Source organism: Podarcis gaigeae, assembly GCF_964106915.1.
Source record: "Podarcis gaigeae genome assembly, chromosome: 2".
Classification (NCBI taxonomy): Eukaryota; Metazoa; Chordata; class Lepidosauria; order Squamata; family Lacertidae; genus Podarcis; species Podarcis gaigeae.
This window is the reverse complement of record NC_139679.1, coordinates 122,769,878-122,791,404: the sequence shown is the minus strand read 5'-3', so window position 1 is coordinate 122,791,404 and position 21,527 is coordinate 122,769,878. Positions and strand designations below refer to the sequence as shown.

The window sequence follows — 21,527 nt, the reverse complement described above, 5'->3', positions numbered from 1 at the left end:
TTGGAACGGATTCCTTTCAACTTCCAAGGTATAACTGTATATAGTTCTGGATCACAGTTCTCAAGGGCCTAATCCACTAGAATTATTCTCTGCTATTGACATCAGGCAAGCACATTCCCTGTACAGTGGTACCTCGGGTTACAGACGCTTCAGGTTACAGACTCTGCTAACCCAGAAATAGTACCGTGAGTTAAGAACTTTGCTTCAGGATGAGAACAGAAATTGTGCAGCAGTGGCGGCACGACAGCAGTGGGAGGCCCCATTAGCTAAAGTGGCACCTCAGGTTAAGAACAGTTTCAGGTTAAGAACGGACCTCCAGAACAAATTAAGTTCTTAACCCGAGGTACCACTGTACTCTTTTGTCAGTGCCTTCTTAAAACATACTTGTTTCAGCATGCCTATCCAAACACGTAGATACTGAAGTGTTTTAATCATTCTTATTACTCACATTGATTATTTTTAATCCTCCAAACCTTTTGCATTTCAGAAAGGATTTTTTTATTTTGATGCAGGGTGTCACCCACTCTCATATCAGGATCACTTGCAAATTACTTACCCCAACCCTCCCCCCGCTCCTCCAAACTGGGTTTGTGGGGCGAGCCCCTTTGCAATCCTCCCCCCCCCCCCCCAATAGCCTTTACATCTTGCCTTTCCTGTTCTGTTCTTTAAAAAACCCCTAGGAAGTTCTACAATATATAAGCTTCTGCCACTTTGCACATTGGGATACACTTTTGTTGGAAGTAGCAATGAAAGTCTATGGACAGAGAGGGGAAAAGCAGGGTAGATGCATAAGCTTTGGCGAAAGAGTTTTGGGCATCCCCCCACAAGAGGAAGAAGCTGGCATAGGTTTTATGCTGCAAGTCGCCCAGGGTGGGTGGGGAAACCAAGCCAGATGGGCAGGGTACTATTATTATTAATAATAATAATAATATATTATTTATTCCCCAGCCACTCTGGGTGGCTTTCAACAAAATATTAAAATACAGTAATGCATCAAACATTAAAAGCTTCCCTAAACAGGGCTGCCTTCAGATGTCTTCTAAAAGTCTGGTAGTTGTTGTTCTTGACATCTGGTGGGAGGGAGTTCCACAGGGCCGGCGCCACTACTGAGAAGGCCCTCTGCCTGGTTCCCTGTAACATTATTATTATTAATGCAACACTTTCCCTCAGTCCCTAGTGCTACAGAAGCCCAACAAGAAAAAGATTTTAGAGAGCCAGCAGCCCTCTGCAAGGCTCCGAATGTTTCTAGTCTTGAGAGGTCCATGTCACAAGGCTGGCATCTGCAAGCATCAGAATCTACACGGAGGAGATGGTCACTGTCAGGGTTTCAGGGACAGAGAGCGAGGGGGAGGGGTCCCAGGGCGACAAGGAAGAGGACGACGACGACCCGAGGTTGTCAGTGAGTCCGTCAAGTGAATCCGAGGATTCCCAAAAGGGAGCCCCCCTGGTCAGGCCAAGGGGCAGTAGAGAGGGAGGCAGTCAGAAGCAGGGGAACGAAGGGGGAATCCCCAGTGGGGGCTGGAGATCGGGACCGGCCTCTCCATCGGAACGGAGTGAAGGGGGTGGAGTTACCAGTGTGTCAGAAAGAGCAGAACAGGGAGCAGAGAGGGGAAGGAGTTCGGAGCAGAACGTCCTGCCGGAAGGGGAGGAGTGTAGTACCGAGAGTAGCGTAACGGTCGAAAGGAAGGTCAGAGGCAACGTACGCGCGCCAAGTTCAAATGTGGAGGCGCGCGGAAATGAGGAGAGCCCTGAGGAGGAGCCTGGTCCCAAAGCACGAAGGAGGGGGGAGCAGGCGTCAGAAGACTCAGCCTCGGGGGAGTCCCGGAGGGAGGGAGCACAGGGGGGCAGGAAGACCCTGCGGAAAAGGAAGGAGAGGAAAAGGTGGAGCAGTACAAGCCTCTTAAGCTGGTGCAGGGGCGGGACTGACTCAGAGGGGACTTCAAACATCTAAGGGTAACAGATCCGGAGCCACGGAGCTTGGATGTAACGACAACAATGTTCTTCAATAAAACCTTTTGTATATAACTTGGACTGGACTTTGGTCTCTTGTGAGCTGGGACCTCGGGTGGCTCTGACAGTCACCCTCTCAGCTGTTGAGAATGGAGGAATCCTCTAGATTTCCCTTCCGAAACTTCTCAGACCACAGAAGACTGGCGTTAGGGTTTCTGCTTCCTGGTTGGTGTTCCATAATAATCATTATTATTTATTATTTATACCCCGCCCATCTGGCTGGTTTTCCTCAGCCACTCTGGGGCAGCTTCCAACAGAATATTAAAATACAAGAACCCATTAAACATTAAAAGCTTCCCTAAAGAGGGCTGCCTACAGATGTCCTCTAAAAGTCTGGTAGTTGTTTTTCTCTTTGACATCTGATGGGAGGGCGTTCCACAGGGCGGGTGCCACTACCGAGAAGGCCCCCTTCCTGGTTCCCTGTAACTTGGCCTCTCGCAGTGAGGGAACCGCCAGAAGGCCCTCGGCGCTGGACCTCAGTGTCCAGGCAGAACGATGGAGGTGGAGATGCTCCTTCAGGTATACTGGACCGAGGCCGTTTAGGGCTTTAAAGGTCAGCACCAACGCTTTGAATTGTGCTTGGAAACGTATACTGGGAGCCAATGTAGGTCTTTCAAGGCATATTATTGCCTCCCTCCAGTGCCTGTCTTATGAGACCAGCTTTACCTGCCTTTCCACCCCCAAGAACCTGGTCACTGGGTGGGTTGTTTGAGTTCTTCAAGACTAACCCAAAAATGAGTTTGGAAAGTGGGTAGGGGCAGCAGGGTAGCCTTCAGTTTTGGTGGGGCGAGGGCAACACTTGACTTTGAATGTGGGGGATTCATTGTGATTTTGGACGATGTCCAGAATGAGCTTGCATCTCCCAATAAATGAATATTGTCTGCTGTCTAACAACTTAATCCAATCCAGACCAGTCCATTTCAGGGGGAACGAGACATCTGGTATGGCCCGCAGAGGACCTTAAGGTCCATGAATCATCCTAGTTTAGAGGTCTCGGGCCCTAAGGAAGTCAGATTATCCCCCACCAGGACCAGGGCCTTCTCAGTGATGGCTCCGACCTGGTGGAATGCTCTGTCCCACAAGGCCAGGGCCCTGCAGGATTTAACCTCCTTCCACAGGGCCTGCAAGACAGAGCTGTTCCGCCTGGCTTTCAACTTGTACTTAGCCCGATATTTTATTCACCTTCCTTCCCTCCCCCTCCCCTTTTTATGAAGATTACCCGCTAATTCTCCCCTGGTCTCCTCACTGGCACAAATGGGACTAATTTAGCCAGCTAGCCTTGGTGATCATCTAATGTTTATTGGATGGATTTCCCCCCTAAATCAATCTTTGAATTCTGAACTTATTCACGTTTTACACTGTATTTTATGCTGTTTTTTTGTTTGCATCAATTAAGTGTTTTAAATTTGTTGTTAGCCGCCCTGAGCCCGGTTTTCTGAACCGGGAAAGGTGGGTATAAATAAAAATTTATTATTAGTCATTATTATTCCCAGCCCGCAGCCCCCCACCTTTGCATCGAAAACATCTCATACCCCCAAGGAAGACTATTTGCCATGTGCAAATAGTGTAAGTCTTTTCAGACACAGCAGATGTGTCCCCTTTCACCTGACCCAGCAGGCTTTTCTGCTGAATTCACACAAAAAAAGGCACTTCTTTTGTCTTCCTCTGCCTCCCTTGCAACCCTTAGCCAAGAGATCTCCCTCCCTCCCCAATAATCAGAGCGCCTTTCTCAGTGCCACCCACGGGCATCGCTGAGACACTTCGGGTTCCCATTCGCAGGCGGCCAGCGCGAAGGAAACAGCTGCTGCTGCTCCTCGTTTGAATGGGAGCCGGAAGTGAAGGCGGCGCGGCGTCCTTCCCTTGTCCCTATGGTCCATTGTGAAGGTCCGCAGGGAGGTGGCCTCCTCGCGAGTTTACCTCCAGAAGAGGAGCTGGGCCAGCAGAGAGGGAAGAGCTCAGGGTGCAATGCAAGAAAGGTCGGGGAGAGCATGCTGGATCTTGCCTTCTTTGCATTGCACGACGCTCCTGCAAGGCAGGCCAGCGGGGATGTTCTGGGGAGGCGCGGCTCCGGGTGCAAAGCGGTTGAGGGGGGTGAAGGAGTGCAGATTTACACGCACCAGAGTTTTTTTGGGGGGGGGCGTGGGGCGCGTGGGAAGAGAGAAATCGGGGAATCTCCTTTTCCTGTCTCCTAGGCATGGTGGGAAATCCCAGGGATTGCTTTAATTAATTCAAAGATTTGTTGCATTTGTTGTTGTTGTTTAGTCGTTTAGTCATGTCCGACTCTTCGTGACCCCATGGACCAGAGCACGCCAGGCACTTCTGTCTTCCACTGCCTCCCGCAGTTTGGCCAGACTCATGCTGGTAGCTTTGAGAACACTGTCCAACCATCTCGTCCTCTGTCGTCCCCATCTCCTTGTGCCCTCCATCTTTCCCAACATCAGGGTCTTTTCTCTTCTCATGAGGTGGCCAAAGTATTGGAGCCTCAGGATCTGTCCTTCCAGTGAGCACTCAGGGCTGATTTCCTTCAGAATGGATGCCTTTGATCTTCTTGCAGTCCATGGGACTCTCAAGAGTCTCCTCCAGCACCAGAATTCAAAAGCATCCATTCTTCGGCGATCAGCCTTCTTTATGGTCCAGCTCTCACTTCCATACATCATTACTGGGAAAACCATAGCTTTAACTATACGGACCTTTGTTGACAAGGTGATGTCTCTGCTTTTTAAGATGCTGTCTAGGTTTGCCACCGCTTTTCTCCCAAGAAGCAGGCGTCTTAATTTCGTGACTGCTGTCACCATCTGCAGTGATCATGGAGCCCAAGAAAGTAAAACCTCTCACTGCCTCCATTTCTTCCCCTTCTATTTGCCAGGAGGTGATGGGACCAGTGGCCATGATCTTCGTTTTTTTGATGTTGCGCTTCAGACCATATTTTGCGCTCTCCTCTTTCACCCTCATTAAAAGGTTCTTTAATTCCTCCTCACTTTCTGCCATCAAGGTTGTGTCATCTGCATATCTGAGGTTGTTGCATTTATACCCCATCTTTTCCTCCAGGGAGTCTGCGTGGTTCTCGTTTAATTCCCCTGCACAACATCCCTGAGAGGTAGGCTAAGGCTGAGCCCTGGTTCACCCACTGAGCTTCATCATAGCTGGACGGGGATTCGAACCCGGGTCTCTCTGGTCCTAGTCTGATACTTTAACCACGGCACCACATTGAAATACATTTTAATGTATTTTTAATCTTTGTTGGAAGCCGCCCAGAGTGGCTGGGGAAACCCAGCCAGATGGGTGGGGTACAAATAATAAATTATTATTATTATTATTATTATTATTATTATTATTATTATTATTATTAGTGGAGTCGTAGAGTTGGAAGGGACCCCCAAGGATCATCTAGTCTGACCCTCCTCAACACAGGAATATATGTGATTGTTCCCAAACGAGGGTCCAACCTGCAGCCTTGGCGTTATTCGCTCTCTTCCAGGACCTGGTGACGTTTGAGGAGGTGGCTGTGTTTTTCACGGAGGAGGAATGGGCTCTGCTGGATCCGGGCCAAAGAGCTCTGCACAGGGAGGTCATGGAGGAGAATTATGAGACAGTGACTTCTCTGGGTAAGGATGCTCCCACCCCTCCCCCACCTCCACAGAGGCAGAGGACTTGCCGATCAGAAGGTCGGCGGTTCGAATCCCCGCGACGGGGTGAGCTCCCGTTGCTTGGTCCCTGCTCCTGCCAACCTGTCAGTTCGAAAGCACCTCAAAGTGCAAGTAGATAAATAGGAACTGCTCCGGCGGGAAGGTAAACGGCGTTTCCGTGCGCTGCTCTGGTTCGCCAGAGTGGCTGGGGAAACCCTCCCAGATGGGTGGGGTACAAATAATAACTTACAATTACTATTACTATTTTGTGATCAGAAGCATCTGTTTTTGTTTCCTCGAAAGAATCAGATGTTAGCTCCTGCTGGGAAGAAGGAGAGGACCCGTTTCCGCAGGATCCAAAAGAAGAAGAGACATCAGCAGGTAGGTGCCCAGCTTTTGGGAATAGAATAAATTGCCATTATCATTTCTGACAGATTAACCCAGGGGTTCCCAAATGTTTGGTGGGCTCTTGCTCCCTTGGGTTACATCAAACTCGTCCCCAGTGACCCCTACCCTAAGAAAAGCATTATTCAGAAAAGCGGCTTGCAATGCATTGTTTTGAATTTTATTGTGTTATTGGCTTCCTTCACATTTATTCAAAATCCAATTAAAACTACAGTCATAACTCATGTTACATCCCGTGGCGACCCAGAAGTACCCGAAAGGGTTATTTCCAGGTTTCGCCACTCGCGCATGCGCAGACGCGCAAAAATGATGTCATGCGCAGAAGCAGCGAATCGCAACCTGCACAGACATGCCCGCTGCAGGTTGTGTTCTTTTCATGTTGCGAACGGGCCTCTGGAACGGATCCCGTTTGCAACCAGAGGTACCACTGTACAGTATTCAGCTTAACTAATTCAACAAAGATTGATGGGTACCGACTTTTCGAAGCCTGATAGGCATTTAAACTTCCATTGTCCACCCCACCCCATTCCTCTGCCTGCCTCTTTGCGCCTCCCCAGGTAACCCTACCGCTGCACCACCACCAGGGGGCAGTAGTATCCCCGCTTTGGGAACCGCTGGGTTAACCTCTCAGGCTACGCCTTCTTCCGGTGGGCAGAAGAATAGGGTTAAGCAAACTGATGGAAGGTAAAGCTCTCACTACTAATCATGAGCACCAGCAGCTGAAATGGGCCATTGCCTTTACTTCCTCCTTGTGGGATTCCCATATGGATCCAGTTGGCCTTTGTAGGGATGTTGCAAAAGCAGAACAGATGGATTCATGAAAGAGAAAGCTCTCAGTGACTGCAAGAGGACAGCGCTTGAGGGCTGTTGCCTTATGTCTTTTGGGCTTCCTGGGGGATGCTGAATGAGACAGGCTTTTGGTGTGATCCAAAGGACTCTCCTCACAAAGAAAATCTCTTCTGATGGGAGACCACACGGTCAAATGTACCAAACACCAGCTTTCCTGTAACTTTAGGCTGCGGGTTCCCAAACTGCTCTTCCCACCTGCCAATTTTTTTTTTTAAAGATATTTATTAAAATTTTATATAATAGAACAAACATACAACATACAACAAAAGAAACAACAAAGGAAAAATACATCACAAAGAAACAGAAAAAGACTATAAAAACATTAAAAAATCCAATTTTTAACTTAATATCTTTATAACCCTCTTTCTTGACTTCCTCGCATCTCCCTTTTTTGTGTTCCCCTTTACACAATCGAGTTCAGCAAATTCTAACCCTCTTTCAGACCTCCTTTGTGGTTATATATTTCAAGCTATTATGTCTCCAATTTTTCTTCTCTTTTCAAAATCAATTTTTACCTATTCTTTATAACTTAATCCCTTGTGCCGTTTTGTTTAAGTTTGACATAATATTACTCTGGTCTTTTCCCCCTTTTCTTTTTAAAGATTTTTACATACTCCTTTTAACTATATCACTGATGCCATATTCTCTTTAAAGCCAACATCATTTTAACATTCAAACATTTTACAATGTTTCTGCAAATAGTCCTTAAACTTCTTCCAATCCTCTTCCACCGACTCTTCTCCCAGGTCTCAGATTCTGCCAGTCATTTCTGCCATCTCCATGTAGTCTATCCACCTGCCAAATTTTATCTCCTCTCCCCCCACACCACTGCCTCTGTCGCTGAGAGGCAATGAGCCCTATAAACGTTCCCCTTTAACAAGGCATTTGGCTGCTTAACATCCTGTATCCTTTTAAATTTGTTTGTGTGGGGGGGGGGGTATTGTTTTGTTTTGTTCTTGTTTTTATTTTTTATTTTTTCACCTTGTATTTTTATGCTGTGAACCGCCCTGAGATCTTCAGATGAAGGGTGGTATACAAATTAATAATAATAATAATAATAATAATAAGCCAGGTGACTCCTGCTGGATCCTATCATTCAGGTGGAGACCAATGCACTTTCCTTTGGGCTTCCTTTGGGAGGAGGCTATAGCAATGGGTAAACATGGAATATATTTTGTCCTCGGGAGCAACTAGCCTGTTTGTTTCTTTGAAAGAAATCCCCAAACCGGACTTGATGTCTTGGCTGAAAGAAGAAGACCCGATTAGGTGGGGCTCGGAGGAAGTGACGAGATGGGCAGGTACCGATTTTGTTTTATTTTTAGAAAATCTTTATTAATTTTCACATAGACAAATATACACGAGTTACATAACGTATAAAACAGAAAATGATGCAAATGAATAGAAATGATGAAATAAGAAAAGATAGAAAAACAAACATAAACAAATACAATATATTACACTTACATGCCAGATTAAAATATATAATTTCCAATAATTCTCATTATACTACTTATATTATCTGTATTCATTTCACAGATTCATATTATTTCATTTGTGTGTGTGTGTGTGTGTATAATCCACTATTATATTTTATGTAATTCTTGGTTACCAGTATCACTCTAAATCTGTAAGTATCTTATTGTTCGTACAGTATGTTTTAAAGTATTCTTTAAATATTTTCCATTCCCTATATACCTTCTGTTTTGACACTCCTCTAATTTTTCCAGTCAATTTTGCTAGTTGCAGGTATTCTATCATGAGAATTTGCCACTATGTAATCGGTAAGATTTCATTCTTCCCATTTCTTGCCACTATTATTCTGGCTGCCGTAATTGCGTACATAAACAATGGTCTTTTTTATTATTATTTCCATTGATAATATACCTAATAGAAAAAATTCTGGTCTTTTTAGAAATGTGAGTTTGAATAGTTTTTTTAAATTCACTATAAATGTTATTCCAAAATTCGTGGATAACTTCGCAGTTCCACCACATATGGTGGCAGGTACCAATTTTAAGAGATGTCTTGGGAAAGGTTATGATGTTAACAAAAACTGTGGGACAATATCTGGGCTTGTTAGAGTAAATCCGAATATTGGCAGTGGCAAAGGCTGCATACACCCCATAACTTGATTGAAGCACCTCCCAGCAAGAGTCCCTGTCTGTCTTGTGTTTACTGAGGTCCGGGTGGTGTTCCGATGGCTTCAGTGGGGTGAAGTTGCTCAGCCAATACTGGGACACAAATATCAACAGTCATTGATGCCGGGAATCCCAACAGAATCCCCTGATCACTTTCTCCGGTCAGGGAAACGTAGAGGGAGAAGAAGGTTTGTCTCAGTAGAGATTATTCTTGCTCCATCTTACAGAGACCCAGAAAGGCCAGAATATCGACTGCAAGGTTGTCGGGGAGGCGGGCACTGCCCAAGATGCCCTGCTGGCGAGACCGTCGACCTCCGCCAAACCGCTGCCGTGGCTTGGCTTTGAGTGCGCCTTTTGTTTCGTGTCGCAGAAGGGCAAAAACGTGACGGTGCAGTGCAAGTTCTGCTTGCCGAAAGTGAAAACGGTGAGCGCCGCCACAACCTCCACGTCCAACTTGAAACGGCATCTGCAGGTAGGTGCCCAATGGAGACACCTGAGGCTGAGGCTTAATGTCTGGTTGGCCACTGCCAGAAGAGGAGAGAGAGAGAGAGAGAGAGAATTAAATTTCTGTTTTACATTTAAAAATATTCACTTAAACAACCTTAAAAAATATCAATGACTTCCCTTCCTCTCTTTCCATGGTTCATTTTGCGCAGCATAGATCCCTGCATATTTTATATAAACTAAACCATTCCATGTTCCATTATTACATCCATCAAAACTTATTTACATTTTTGAATTTATCTTAATTCGGCCCACATTTTCAAATAAACACAATTTTCCTCCGTATATTCAACAAACATTTTCCAATCTTCTCTAAATGTATGTTCTTCTTGTTCTCTTATTCTGTATGTTAGGCCCGCAAGCTGTGCATATTCCATCAGTTTAAGTTGCCATTCTTCTTTAGTTGGGACTTTGCTCATTTTCCTTTTGGGGCTATAATAATAATAATTATAGTAGGTAACAGTAAATATTATCATTAGGACCCATGGAAGGGATGGGGGGAAGTCAGGAGATTCAGAACAATCTCCATATTCGGATTTTGAATTGCTGTTTGATGTACATTCATATTTTTTTTTAATCAAATTTAAAAAATTATAAAAATAATGTAATGCTCTTTTCTCTTCCAGAAGCAGCACCCAGAGCAGCTCAGAGTCCTCGAGGCTGCGAAACGGAAGAATACAAAGAAGCACGACTTCTCCGAGGCGGAAGACGCGAGCGGCTTGAGACCTCCCAAGATGCCGGCAACCCTGGAGAGATGGGGGTCCAGTAGGGAGCCTGTCAGCCAGAAACTGCTGGATAAGAAACTGCTGGATTTCATTGTGGAGGAGACGGTGCCCCTCCAGCTGGTGGACAAGCCGTCGTTCATCGAGTTTGCTCGCCTGGGCCTCGGCAAGGAGCTGTCCATCATGTCCTCCAAGACTCTGAAAGAGAGGCTGGAAAAGAAGGCCTACCACATGCGGGAGGAGGCGGCCATGAAAATGACACGGGTGCAGCATGTGGCGACCACTGCGGACTGCTGGACGCATGGAAGGAAGACCTACCTCGGGGTTACGGCCCACTGGATCAACCCGGAGACCCTAACTCGGGAGTGTTGCGCCCTGGCCTGCCGACGCCTGAAAGGACACCACGCCTACGACCTCGCCACGACTCTGCACAACATCCACGTGGAGTACAAAATCCACCACAAAGTGGTATGCACCACCACGGACAACGGCTGTAACCTGGTCAAAGCCTTCAGAGCTTTCTACACAGACAAGGAGGCGGTGGATGTCATGGACCAAGCAGACGAAGGAGACAACGACTGGCAGGAAGTGGATTTTGTGGATGTCTGTAACATTCTGGACACGGGTGAATACAGGGCCGCTGAAGAAGAAATGTGCTTGCCCCCACACCAAAGGTGCGCAAGCTACACGCTGAACTTGGTGGCCACCCAAGACATCGAGAGAGTCCTCAACGCTAAGAATTCTCCTCTGGGCGGTTTCAAGAAACACTTTTGCTCCTTGCTGGGGAAGTGTTCTAAGCTGTGGTCCAAACAAAAGCAGTCGGCAATTACCGCAGAGTACATCAAAGACCACTGCGGGGTCTTGCTCAGGGTCCCCAGTAAGACCAGGTGGAGTACCACCTACGATGCTCTGAAGCAGATAAGGGATCTATTGTCCACTGCACCGCAGAAGATGGATTCCATCCTGGACTTCTGCTCCTTGCAGAGGATCACAGCTCCCGAGGCCCAGGTGGTCCAAGAATATTGCGAGATCCTCGCTCCTGTGGCCCAGGCCCTTGATATCCTTCAAAAGGAAAATGGCATGTTTATGGGTTACCTGCTCCCCACTCTCTATGCTCTGGACCATAAGTTGGAGGTGCTGGAGAAGAAGCCTGCAAATTGCACCTACTGCCGTCCTCTGGTGAAGATTGTGCGGGAAGGGATAAGGAAAAGGTTTGAGCCGATTTGGAAGGACAGGAAGCTGTTGGTGGCTGCCTGCTTGCACCCGCGGTTCAAGGTGGACTGGTTGGATCTGTGCAACACTGAGATCGGCAAAAGCACCATGGAAGCTTTGCTGAGAGCCGAGATTCAGAGGGTGGTCACCGAGCAGGTCAAGAGCTCTTCGGAGAGGGAGTGCGCCGTCGACTGCGATGACGAGTTTTTCGGCATACAGTCCCGAAGCAAGAAGTCGGCATCGGACTCAGCCGAAGAGGAGGTCTCGCGGTACTTGAAGTTCCCCAACAGCGAGCTGTCTTCGCTGCATGCCTTCCCGCAGATTTTGAAAAGTTTCCTTGCCTACAACACGGGCCTGCCTTCCAGCGCCGCTGCTGAGCGCCTCTTTGGCGCAGGGGGGAACGTAATGACCGTGAAAAGACATTCTCTGGCGGATGACATGTTTGAGCACCTGGTGCTTCTAAAGCAGAACAAAGGCGTGGTTTGAGGATCTCGCTCGTGCCTAGGAAGATGGCACCGGATACCAGTTGAATTTTCATATGCTGCCAAGGGGGTCTCGCCGTTGTGCTGCAGGGGGGTGTGGTGAAAGAGGATTGGTGTTTCATTTGGGGTGGGGTTGCCCCAGGGCTTTTTTTCACCAGAACTCAATTCCAGCACCTCTCAGGTGGGCACCATTGTCATTACAGCTGTACCTTGGAAGTCGAACTTCCAAAATGTTTGAAAACTAAAGTGCGGTTTCCGATTGGCTGCAGGAAGCTCCTGCAGCCAATTGGAAGCCGCAGAAACCCCATCATTCAGCTTCCAAAAATAGTTTGCAAACTGGAACACTCACTTCCGGGTTTGCAGAATTCGGGAGCCAAAACGTTCAGGAACTAAGCTGTTCTAGAATTGCATTATACAGTCATGCCTTGGTTTTCAAACAGCTTAGTCAGAACAGGTAGTGATCCCAGAGTCCAGGGCAAAGACCTGCTAGCAATGTTACCAGCTGCCAGCGATGGCACCAGAAACGGGTCTCTTTGCCCACAAAGGGTGGGTGGTGCAGTAAAATTTGGGGCACAGCTTTATGTGAACATTTGACCCAGCACAGAAGAGTTGTTGAAGGTAAAGCGAAACGAGATAAATTGCTTCTGTTCATTAGTTTTGTTAATAACAATACCGGCTGTCCCCGATCTCCAGTATTCTGGCAATGTGGAGCAGCTAGCTCCACCGAATGGAAGGACACCAGTCGAACTCAACTTTTTTTAAAATTCTGTCATCTTCTACTCCTCAGCAGACATGTTTCCCCTCTCTCTGTTCTTTGTTGCTGTTGTAGTTATGTCAGTAATTGTTCTCTAGTGCTCAGCTGCCGTTTTCTACATGTAATTGTGAATATCAACTTTTCTTAAAAAAAAATACAGATGTGTCATTTACAATGAATATTTGAATACTTTTTCTTAGTATTTTCTTAGTTTCATAGATCAATTGACTGTACAATTTACTTTTCAAGCCCGTACGTCGTAAGCCTGGCACACAGCTAGTATGTAGAACTCAGAGTCTGGGGCTTGTGAGTTTGGTGGGTGGAAATGAACAATCATATCCCGCTAGAATGTAGATTTTGAGGTTTTCTTTATTCTCTTAACTGTGTTTTTTACACTTGAGAATGTTGGGATAGGGATGAAAGGGTGAGGATGAGCTTTTTCTTTTGTTCACTAGCATGGAATTTGGCTTTTCCACAGCTGCCACACACTGGGTCATCATCTTCATCACATTCTTCTTCCTGGTCAGTTATCATCAGTTCAGACCCCATGAGCTTATATGTGAAATTAATATCCCCACCCCGCCACTATACCCAAAACTTTTATTTTTTATTTTTTTCACATTGAATTGCATTTGCCATTTTACTGCCCTCACTCCTGTTGAAGAGGTCCTGAACGATTTAGTATTGTCGGCAAACTTGGCCACTGCGTTCATTGGTCTGATGATGATGTATTTCATATACAGTGGTACCTTGGTTTTCAAACTTGATCCGTTCCAGAAGTCCATTCCAAAACCAAAGCGTTCCAAAAGCAAGGCGTGCTTTCCCATAGAAAGTAATGCAAAATGGATTACTCCGTTTCAGACCTTTTAAAAACAACCCCTAAAACAGCAATTTAACATGAACTTTACTATCTAACGAGATCCTTGATCCATAAAATGAAAGCAGTAAACAATGTACAGTGGTACCTCGGGTTACATGCGCTTCAGGTTACAGACGCTTCAAGTTACAGACTCAGCTAACCCAGAAATAGTACCTTGGGTTCAGAACTTTGCTTCAGGATGAGAACAGAAATTGCACAGCGGTGGCACAGCAGCAGCGGGAGGTCCCATTAGCTAAAGTGGTACCTCAGGTTAAGAACAGTTTCAGGTTAAGAACAGACCTCCAGAACGAATTAAGTTCTTAACCCGAGGTACCAGTGTACTGCAGTCACACAATCAGTAGCTGAACTGGGTTCCACACAGTCACAAAAACAAAACAAAAAAGAGCCGCAAAAACGCAAAATAAATAGCAAAGATAGACAGACCTCAGCGTAACACTCAAAACGGAAGTGTGGCACTCAAAACGGAGCACATTTGGCTTCCACAAAAAGTTCGCAAACCGGAACACTTCCTTCTGGTTTTGCAGTGTTTGGGTTCCAAGTTCTTTGAGTACCAAGGCGTTTGAGAACCAAGGTACCACTGTAGATCTTCCCATACAGATTTGGGCATCTTGGGCCCTGTTTGCTCTCGACAATTTTGTGGGTACGTTCCTAGGGCATTCATTCCATCAGCTTAGCCCAGCCAGAGGCTAAGTCAGGAGCCAGCCAGGCCACCAGCCAAACATTACCCGTTTCATTTAAACTATACTTGTAACCATTGACGATGTAGATTTATTTCAGTTCCATCTGAGGAACCGGGGAGTGCGTTGGAAGCACAGCAAGCGAAACGCTATAGATAAAGGCAACGCCAATGGTAAAGATAGGCAGCGTAAGACATAAACATTTGTACTTTTTAGCTGCAAATACTTGTCGCGCTTCTGATCCATCTCAGGGATTCATAACATCAGCTGCAGAACACAATCGGGCCAAGCCTGTTCCTCAACAAGAGACTGTTCTTCAGTATCTCAGCCATGCTGCCAATTGGGAGGCTGGATGCTGATGCACCAGTGGGGTTGCAGGATGAGATTCCCGCGGTGTGTTCTAGCGTATTGTTCTGCTTTCCTTTGGACCACATCAGCGAAGCCAAGAGGAAGATCTTGTTGTTTGGCCAGCCCAGGACCCCCCCACACATTGCCCAGGCTTGTGCTCCAGGAGGTGCTAACTTGACTTCACACACCCCCTAGGCACACTTCATTGTTTTTTTGAGACAGACGGATGCCAACAATGGTTCTCGCATATTCATTTTCTTCAGCCTTTCCACTGAAGTGCTAACTTTTATTAAGAAGAACCTTAATAAAGTCCCATACGACCAGAGAATTTGCACCTGTCCATTGGGGGATATAGGAAGCCCTGAAGGCATATTTTTTTGATGTCCCTTTTACGAAGTAGAGAAACCATTGAGGCTTGCTGACCTCCAAATTCGATCTTCTCCTGTTAGGCAAGACCACAAGACGACCCGGATTGTCGCCAGATTCTGCGCACAGATCTGTAGGCGCAGACCACCCCCCGATTCAATCTAGTTTGTTAAGAACTCGAATCCATGGGCAACTCTGGGTCATTTCTCTTAAGGTTGCCTATCAAAGTTTTTATGTGTTTATATGCCTATTGCACTTTTAAACTTAAAATCCATTGTTGTATATTGTTTAAAATGTTTGTTTTGCTATTGGGGTTGTAGGTCCATTTGTGTTTCTCAAGCTGGTCTCTGTCCGTAATAAATTTCATGTTTCATAAGAAGAACTGCAACTAACTTGGGCTCTACATAAAAGCACAGCCATCTGCTCTTTGAGTCATATGGCATTTCATTGGAGCTGCCTCTGATCTTTCACATATAAAACACACACAAACCTCAAGCAGGACATTATATCTGAAGGGCACCCAAATGTAGAAATGTCTGCAATGTCCTTGACAAGAGGCTTTAACTGCAATGTTCCACTTTCCTCATTTTGTTCTTAAATGCACAGGATCTGAAGTATAGCAACAGATGAGAATTGGTAGTTTAATAAGTTAGACTGAATGTATATAACGGGTGAAATATAAGTAATATAACAGCTTTATGCGGTAAGAAAAGAACAGCATGGAAGGTTGGATGGGAAGTCAGTGGATAGAGATTTATTCTGAGTGTTGTCTAAAGGAATTTGTAAAATCTGAAAATTTAATGAAAAGGTTATGCCTCTTCATAGCTCAGCTGGTTAGCTGCTGTAATAAATGAAAATCTGCCCTTATAATAATAATAATAATAATAATAATAATATTTTTTTATTTATACCCCGCCCTCCCCAGTCAAGGCCGGGCTCAGAGCGGCTTACAAGCAATAATAAAAACAAGATGAATGGCTACAACTTAAAAACAAAAATAAAATACATTAAAATAATGGAACATTAAAATATTAAAATGTAGCCTCATCGCAGGAGGAGAAGGAAAAGAAAGGGGGGGGGAAGAGAGAGAGAGGGAGGGAATCAAACTGGCTCCAAGCCAAAGGCCAGGCGGAACAACTCTGTCTTACAGGCCCTGCGGAAAGAAATCAGATCCTGCAGGGCCCTGGTCTCATGAGGCAGAGCGTTCCACCAGGCCGGAGCCAGAGCTGAAAAGGCCCTGGCTCTGGTTGAAGCCAATCTAACTTCCTTAGGGCCCGGGACCACTAGGGCGTTGTTATTTATGGACCTTGAGGCTCTCCGTGGGGCATACCAGGAGAGGCGGTCCCATAGGTACGAGGGTCCTAGGCTGTGAAGGGCTTTAAAGGTCAAAAGCAGCACCTTGAATCTGACCCTGTACTCCACCGGGAGCCAGTGCAGCTTGAAAAGCACTGGGTGAATATGCTCCCATGGCAGAGACCCCGTAAGGAGCCTCGCTGCAGCATTCTGTACCCGCTGGAGTTTCTGGGACAGCTTCAAGGGCAGCCCCGCATAGAGCGAATTACAGTAGTCAAGCCTGGAGATGACCGTCGCATGGATCACTGTGGCCAGGTCGGGGCGGGAAAGGTAAGGGACCAACTGCTTGATGCGGCAAAGGTGGAAAAATGTTGCCTTGGCTGTTGCTGTAACTTGCGCCTCCATGGAAAGGGAGGCATCAAGGATTACACCCAAACTCTTAACGGAAGGCAATGGCACTAATTGGGCCCCCGCAAGAGAAGGAGTTGGTCCCTCATCCCCATGCCATCCCTTATGGGGATGCCCTTATGGGGGACACAAGAGCCCTTATAGAGTCCTTTGCAGGTTCTCCATCGGTCGGAGAAAATAACAGAGGCCAACCAGAGAAGCAAAGCAGCTAGTAAGCCTGATATTTATTGAACTGTTGCAACAGGGTGCCCCCTTCACACACAGGAAAGGAGGAGGACCCCGAGCCAAGGTGTGCCTGCTCTTATATAGGCATTTTAAATTGCCCGCCCTGGAGTCAAGACCACCCCCAGAAACATCATACATACATCACAGAAAGGGTGGTCTACAACAGAAATCTGAGTGCGCTGTTTATCTCCTGTCTGGCAGGTTACCTCTTAAGGCTTACTTGATTGGATACCCTGGGGAGCCTGGCCAGTCTTTTGTAATGATAAATACTTAGCTCCTGAACCAGGTCACAGGCTCAACCTATTCATACACAGACATACCTTTAAGACAGGATTTGTGAAGGAAAAGACAATGGGGAGGCGTTTCCATTTTCCTTGACCTTGCAGAGAAAGCATTTGGTCAGTTCGGGAGTGAAAATGGTTTCAGGGCTGTTTTCCTGTGCTGCTTCGGACATGTGGTTTATATATTTATGTACGTGTTTGCTTGGTACATTTATGAACATTTATTATATATATATATATAAGACCTTAAATTTTTTTATTTCACTGCTGATAACGCCCAGGTTGCAGGTTCGATCCCCGTAAGGGGCAGCTGCAGATTCTTGCATTGCAGGGGGTTGGGCTGGATGAACCTCAGGGCCCCTTCCCAACACTATGATCTTGGCACCCCCACAAGGAGGGCTGCTGCAGCTCCCTTTGGGGACCTCTGCTGAAGCCAGACCCCGACCAAATGGGTGGTGGGTGGGTAAAGGGGGAAAAGTGAAGTGTGGGGGGGGGGGGGCGAACACCCAGCTGATGTCATTCAGCCCTCCAGTAAAAGAACCGAGCTCTGGTTTCCTAGAGAGGCAGGAATCTGCAATACGAAGGAGTGGGGAGAATTGGGGGTGGGTAGGGGGTTCTCTGCATATTCCAAGAGGAGACACCGGATTGCAGAGGAGGAGGTCGGAGCTTGCAGAGACGAAGAGGTGCAATGCACAGAATTAAGAATTTGCTTTTTTTTGCAAGGGGGTGGGAGAGATCTTGAAGAATAATGGGGGAGGAGGGAGGTTCATCTTCCCCTCTCGGCTTTCTCCGAATCCATAGTGCGCACTCTGACCCATGCAACGCAGCCGCAGGATGCGTCCCGAACCGCTGGACCGTCTCCCTTGCAAAATGCTCTCTGAAGCCGCCTCTCCCTGCAGGTGGAAACAGCCTCCCCGGGGGATGTGCAATTTGGAGGGGAAAGGGGGTTGTTGGAGGGGAAGATCAAAGCGCACATGCACACCCCGCCCGCCGTTTATCTGGGGGGAGATTTTCTCTCCCCCCTGGTGCTGAAATGAATTAAAAGCAAGCCATTGCAACCTAACAAATTCCAAATCAATCAATCAATCAATAAAGCCGACCGCTTTATGCCAGCTGCTCAGCCAGGAACAGCCTCCGGCGACCCAGGTGCAGTTGGACTACAACTCCCATCCAGTTCCAGCCACTTTGCGCAATGGCCAAGGGTTATGGGAAGTGTAGTCTGGGATGTTTGGCTGGCTGCAAGTTTCAGAAGCCTGGCTTAGATCAACTGTGCCAGTCTTGTGCCAATAATTCAGGGTCTTTTCTTTATTATAAATTATTTCGGGAAAGGGCTCAGTGGTAGAGAATTTGCTCTGCAGGTCCAATCCCTGACAGCATCTTCTCACCGTATTCATTTTATTTGGATGCTCCTCTTCCATAGTTGAAACCATGCTCAAGGCAGAGGTTGGATGGTCCATCTGTCATGGACGCTTCAGCTGAGATTCCTGCATTGCACTTCTGGGAAATGATATATAATGAGATGAAAAAGGTGTAGTAGTAGCCTTACTATTCATCTGAGAACCCACACAGGGGGAAAACCCTATAAATGTATGAAATGTGGAAAGAGCTTCAGTCAGAGCAGTAACCATACTTCACATCAAAGAATCCACACAGGTAGAGACAGTAGAAATTAATTGTGTGTGTAAAGTGTTTCAGGAACAACAAAAGTCTGCACATGGGAAAAATCACACATGGGGTGCGGAAAGAGGGACATTAGTCTTTTTGCATCTGGAAAACGAATGTATTAGCTGTATTAATGTAGGGTTGCCATATTTCAAAAAGTGAAAATCTGGACACAAAAGTTGTTGAGCAAAGTTGTTGAGCGATTTCTGCCCAGACACTATCTGGAAAATTCTGTATGTATGGCAACCCTATATTAATCTAATTAATAGTGAGGCTTGCTAATATATACTGCAAAAAGTACAATGTATCTCAAAAACTACACACAGTATGTGTATGTATTGAAAATTGTTCTAAGGTATTTTAATGGTTTTATTGCTTGTGTGTTTTCCATCCTGGGCTACTTTGGGAGTAAGGGTGGGATAATGATTATGATACGTAAACCTTAAATGTATGCAATACGGTAACTTGACCATTCAAGACAGCCATAAATGACAATAGTGCAACGTTTTCTAGCATTGCTATGTTAATTATTGCCCGTAGTGGAATAGAAAATAATTCTCATAATTCAAGCTACAATTGGTGGGGCATGGCCTCCTTGATCAGTTATCATCCTAGCCAGCCCAAGACATTCTGCTGCCTGAGTTGAAAGTCCATGTGGAGAAGGCAAATACAATGGTGTTTGAGGTGACCTCATCCTGCACAGCGCTTGGAAGATAGAGGTAGCTATTGCTGCCACATGGCATCTCATGCCTGAGGTGGTCACCTGACTGCCTAATGGTAAGGCCAGCCTGGGTGTGATTCAATGGTTTCACATCATAGAATCATAGAAGAGTTGGAAGAGACCACAAGGGCCATCGAGTCCAACCCCCTGCCAAGCAGGAAACACCATCAGAGCACTCCTGACATATGGTTGTCAAGCCTCTGCTTAAAGACCTCCAAAGAAGGAGACTCCACCACACTCCTTGGCAGCAAATTCCACTGTCAAACAGCTCTTACTGTCAGGAGGTTCTTCCTAATGCTTAGGTGGAATCTTTCTTGTAGTTTGGAGCCATTGCTTCGTGTCCACTTCTCTGGAGCAGCAGAAAACAACCTTTCTCCCTCCTCTATGTGGCATCCTTTTATATATTTGAACATGGCTATCATATCACCCCTTAACCTCCTCTTCTCCAGGCTAAACATGCGCAGCTCCCTTAGCCGTTCCTCATAAGGCATCGTTTCCAGGCCTTTGACCATTTTGGTTGCCCTCCTCTGGACACGTTCCAGTCTGTCAGTGTCCTTCTTGAACTGTGGTGCCCAGAACTGGACACAGTACTCCAGGTGAGGTCTGACCAGAGCAGAATACAGTGGCACTATTACTTCCCTTGATCTAGATGCTATACTCCTATTGATGCAGCCCAGAATTGCATTGGCTTTTTTAGCTGCCGCGTCACACATGTCAAGTTTGTGGTCAACCAAGACTCCTAGATCCTTTTCACATGTACTGCTCTCAAGCCAGGTGTCACCCATCTTGTATTTGTGCCTCTCATTTTTTTTGCCCAAGTGCAATACTTTACATTTCTCCCTGTTAATGTCCCTTTGGTGATGTCCCTTTGTTGAAGAATGGCTACTTTCAGGTCAGCAATGGAGAAATTGAGATGTTCTCCTGCTGGTTTCTGAATATCGCCCTATCTGTTCTCAGGTTATTTTGTCCAAACTTCTTTCTTGCAATCTTTCTCTCCGGCCCCTCCCAACATTCGGGGCTGTTTTAGTTCAGAGAAGGGGGGACATGATAGAACTGTTTAATATTATACGCTGCATGGAGAAAGTGGAAGGAGAGAGGTTTTTCTCATAATACTTGAATTCAGGAACCTCAAGTGAAGCTAAATGTTCGAAGATTCAGGACAGGGAAAGGGAAACCTTCACTCAGTACCTAGCTGGATGATAGAATGTTCACAAGATGTTCTGATGGCCACCAACTTGGATGATTTTAAAAGAGGGTTAGATAAATTAATGGAGGAAAAGTCTTTCAATGGCTACTAGCAGAATGGCTATCATCTCCTAATTGTATGCTTCTGAATACTTTTTGGCAAGCAGAGAAAATTCTCCACTAGATTCATCTTCACTTCAGGTTTGTTTTTTTCATTTTTCCCTGTAACTTAATCGCCTCTCTGGGACACACACAGAGATCAGAAAACATTGCTTTTAGATTTCATGGCTAATTTCCTGTTTGGATCGTAGATCCCATCACCTGCATCTAAGACCACAGTAGCCTGCTCCCTAGAATTCCTCTCTGGGTTGGTAGTTATGTATTTCCGTTAAATTAAAATGCCACACACAACTGGGTATGCAGGAAGCTTTAAATAAGAAGACTCTTCAGAGTTTAGCTGGGGGAATGTATGCATTTATCAATTGTTAAATTTGCATGCTATAAAACCTTTGCATGCAATGGTGACTTTACCAGATGGTTTCATGTCGTTTCTTTTGCAGATTATGTTCTAATGTAATCAAGCCCTAATATGAGTAGACCCATTGGATTTAATGAATCTAGGTTAGTCAGGTAGACTGGCCATTCTTACGTTCTTATGAATATTACCCTCCTAATGCTTCTTACAGTAGTTCCCTAAGCTGTGATATTCCTTCCCCAAATATTTATCTTGTACCTTCCCTGTACAGTTTTGGGCAAAAACACCTTTTTACCCTGGACTT

The 21,527-nt window shown here is 46.1% G+C and overlaps 1 protein-coding gene across 2 annotated transcripts; it reads left to right on the top strand.

Moving 5' to 3' along the window:
- Positions 1-3,849: 3,849 nt before the first annotated feature.
- On the top strand, positions 3,850-15,361 carry LOC310837293 (E3 SUMO-protein ligase ZBED1-like). Of its 2 annotated transcripts, none has more exons than XM_083723614.1 (6): positions 3,850-3,986; positions 5,489-5,615; positions 5,940-6,017; positions 8,105-8,188; positions 9,256-9,500; positions 10,159-15,361. In XM_083723614.1, exons 1-6 carry the CDS (start codon positions 3,879-3,881, stop codon positions 11,950-11,952), a joined length of 2,436 nt encoding a protein of 811 aa, XP_083579740.1. In that variant the 5' UTR covers positions 3,850-3,878; the 3' UTR covers positions 11,953-15,361. The 2 variants fall into 2 exon arrangements, with proteins under 2 accessions (XP_083579740.1, XP_083579741.1); XM_083723615.1 differs by having other exon boundaries at positions 3,873-4,042.
- Positions 15,362-21,527: the final 6,166 nt, after the last annotated feature.

Excerpts from the sequence above, each read along its gene's own strand:
- LOC310837293 (XM_083723614.1), top strand. The coding sequence starts at position 3,879 with ATGGTCCATTGTGAAGGTCCGCAGGGAGGTGGCCTCCTCGCGAGTTTA. Across the intron at positions 3,987-5,488 it reads CAGGGTGCAATGCAAGAAAG|GACCTGGTGACGTTTGAGGA; the intron begins GTCGGGGAGAGC and ends GCTCTCTTCCAG. Across the intron at positions 6,018-8,104 it reads AGAAGAAGAGACATCAGCAG|AAATCCCCAAACCGGACTTG; the intron begins GTAGGTGCCCAG and ends TTTCTTTGAAAG.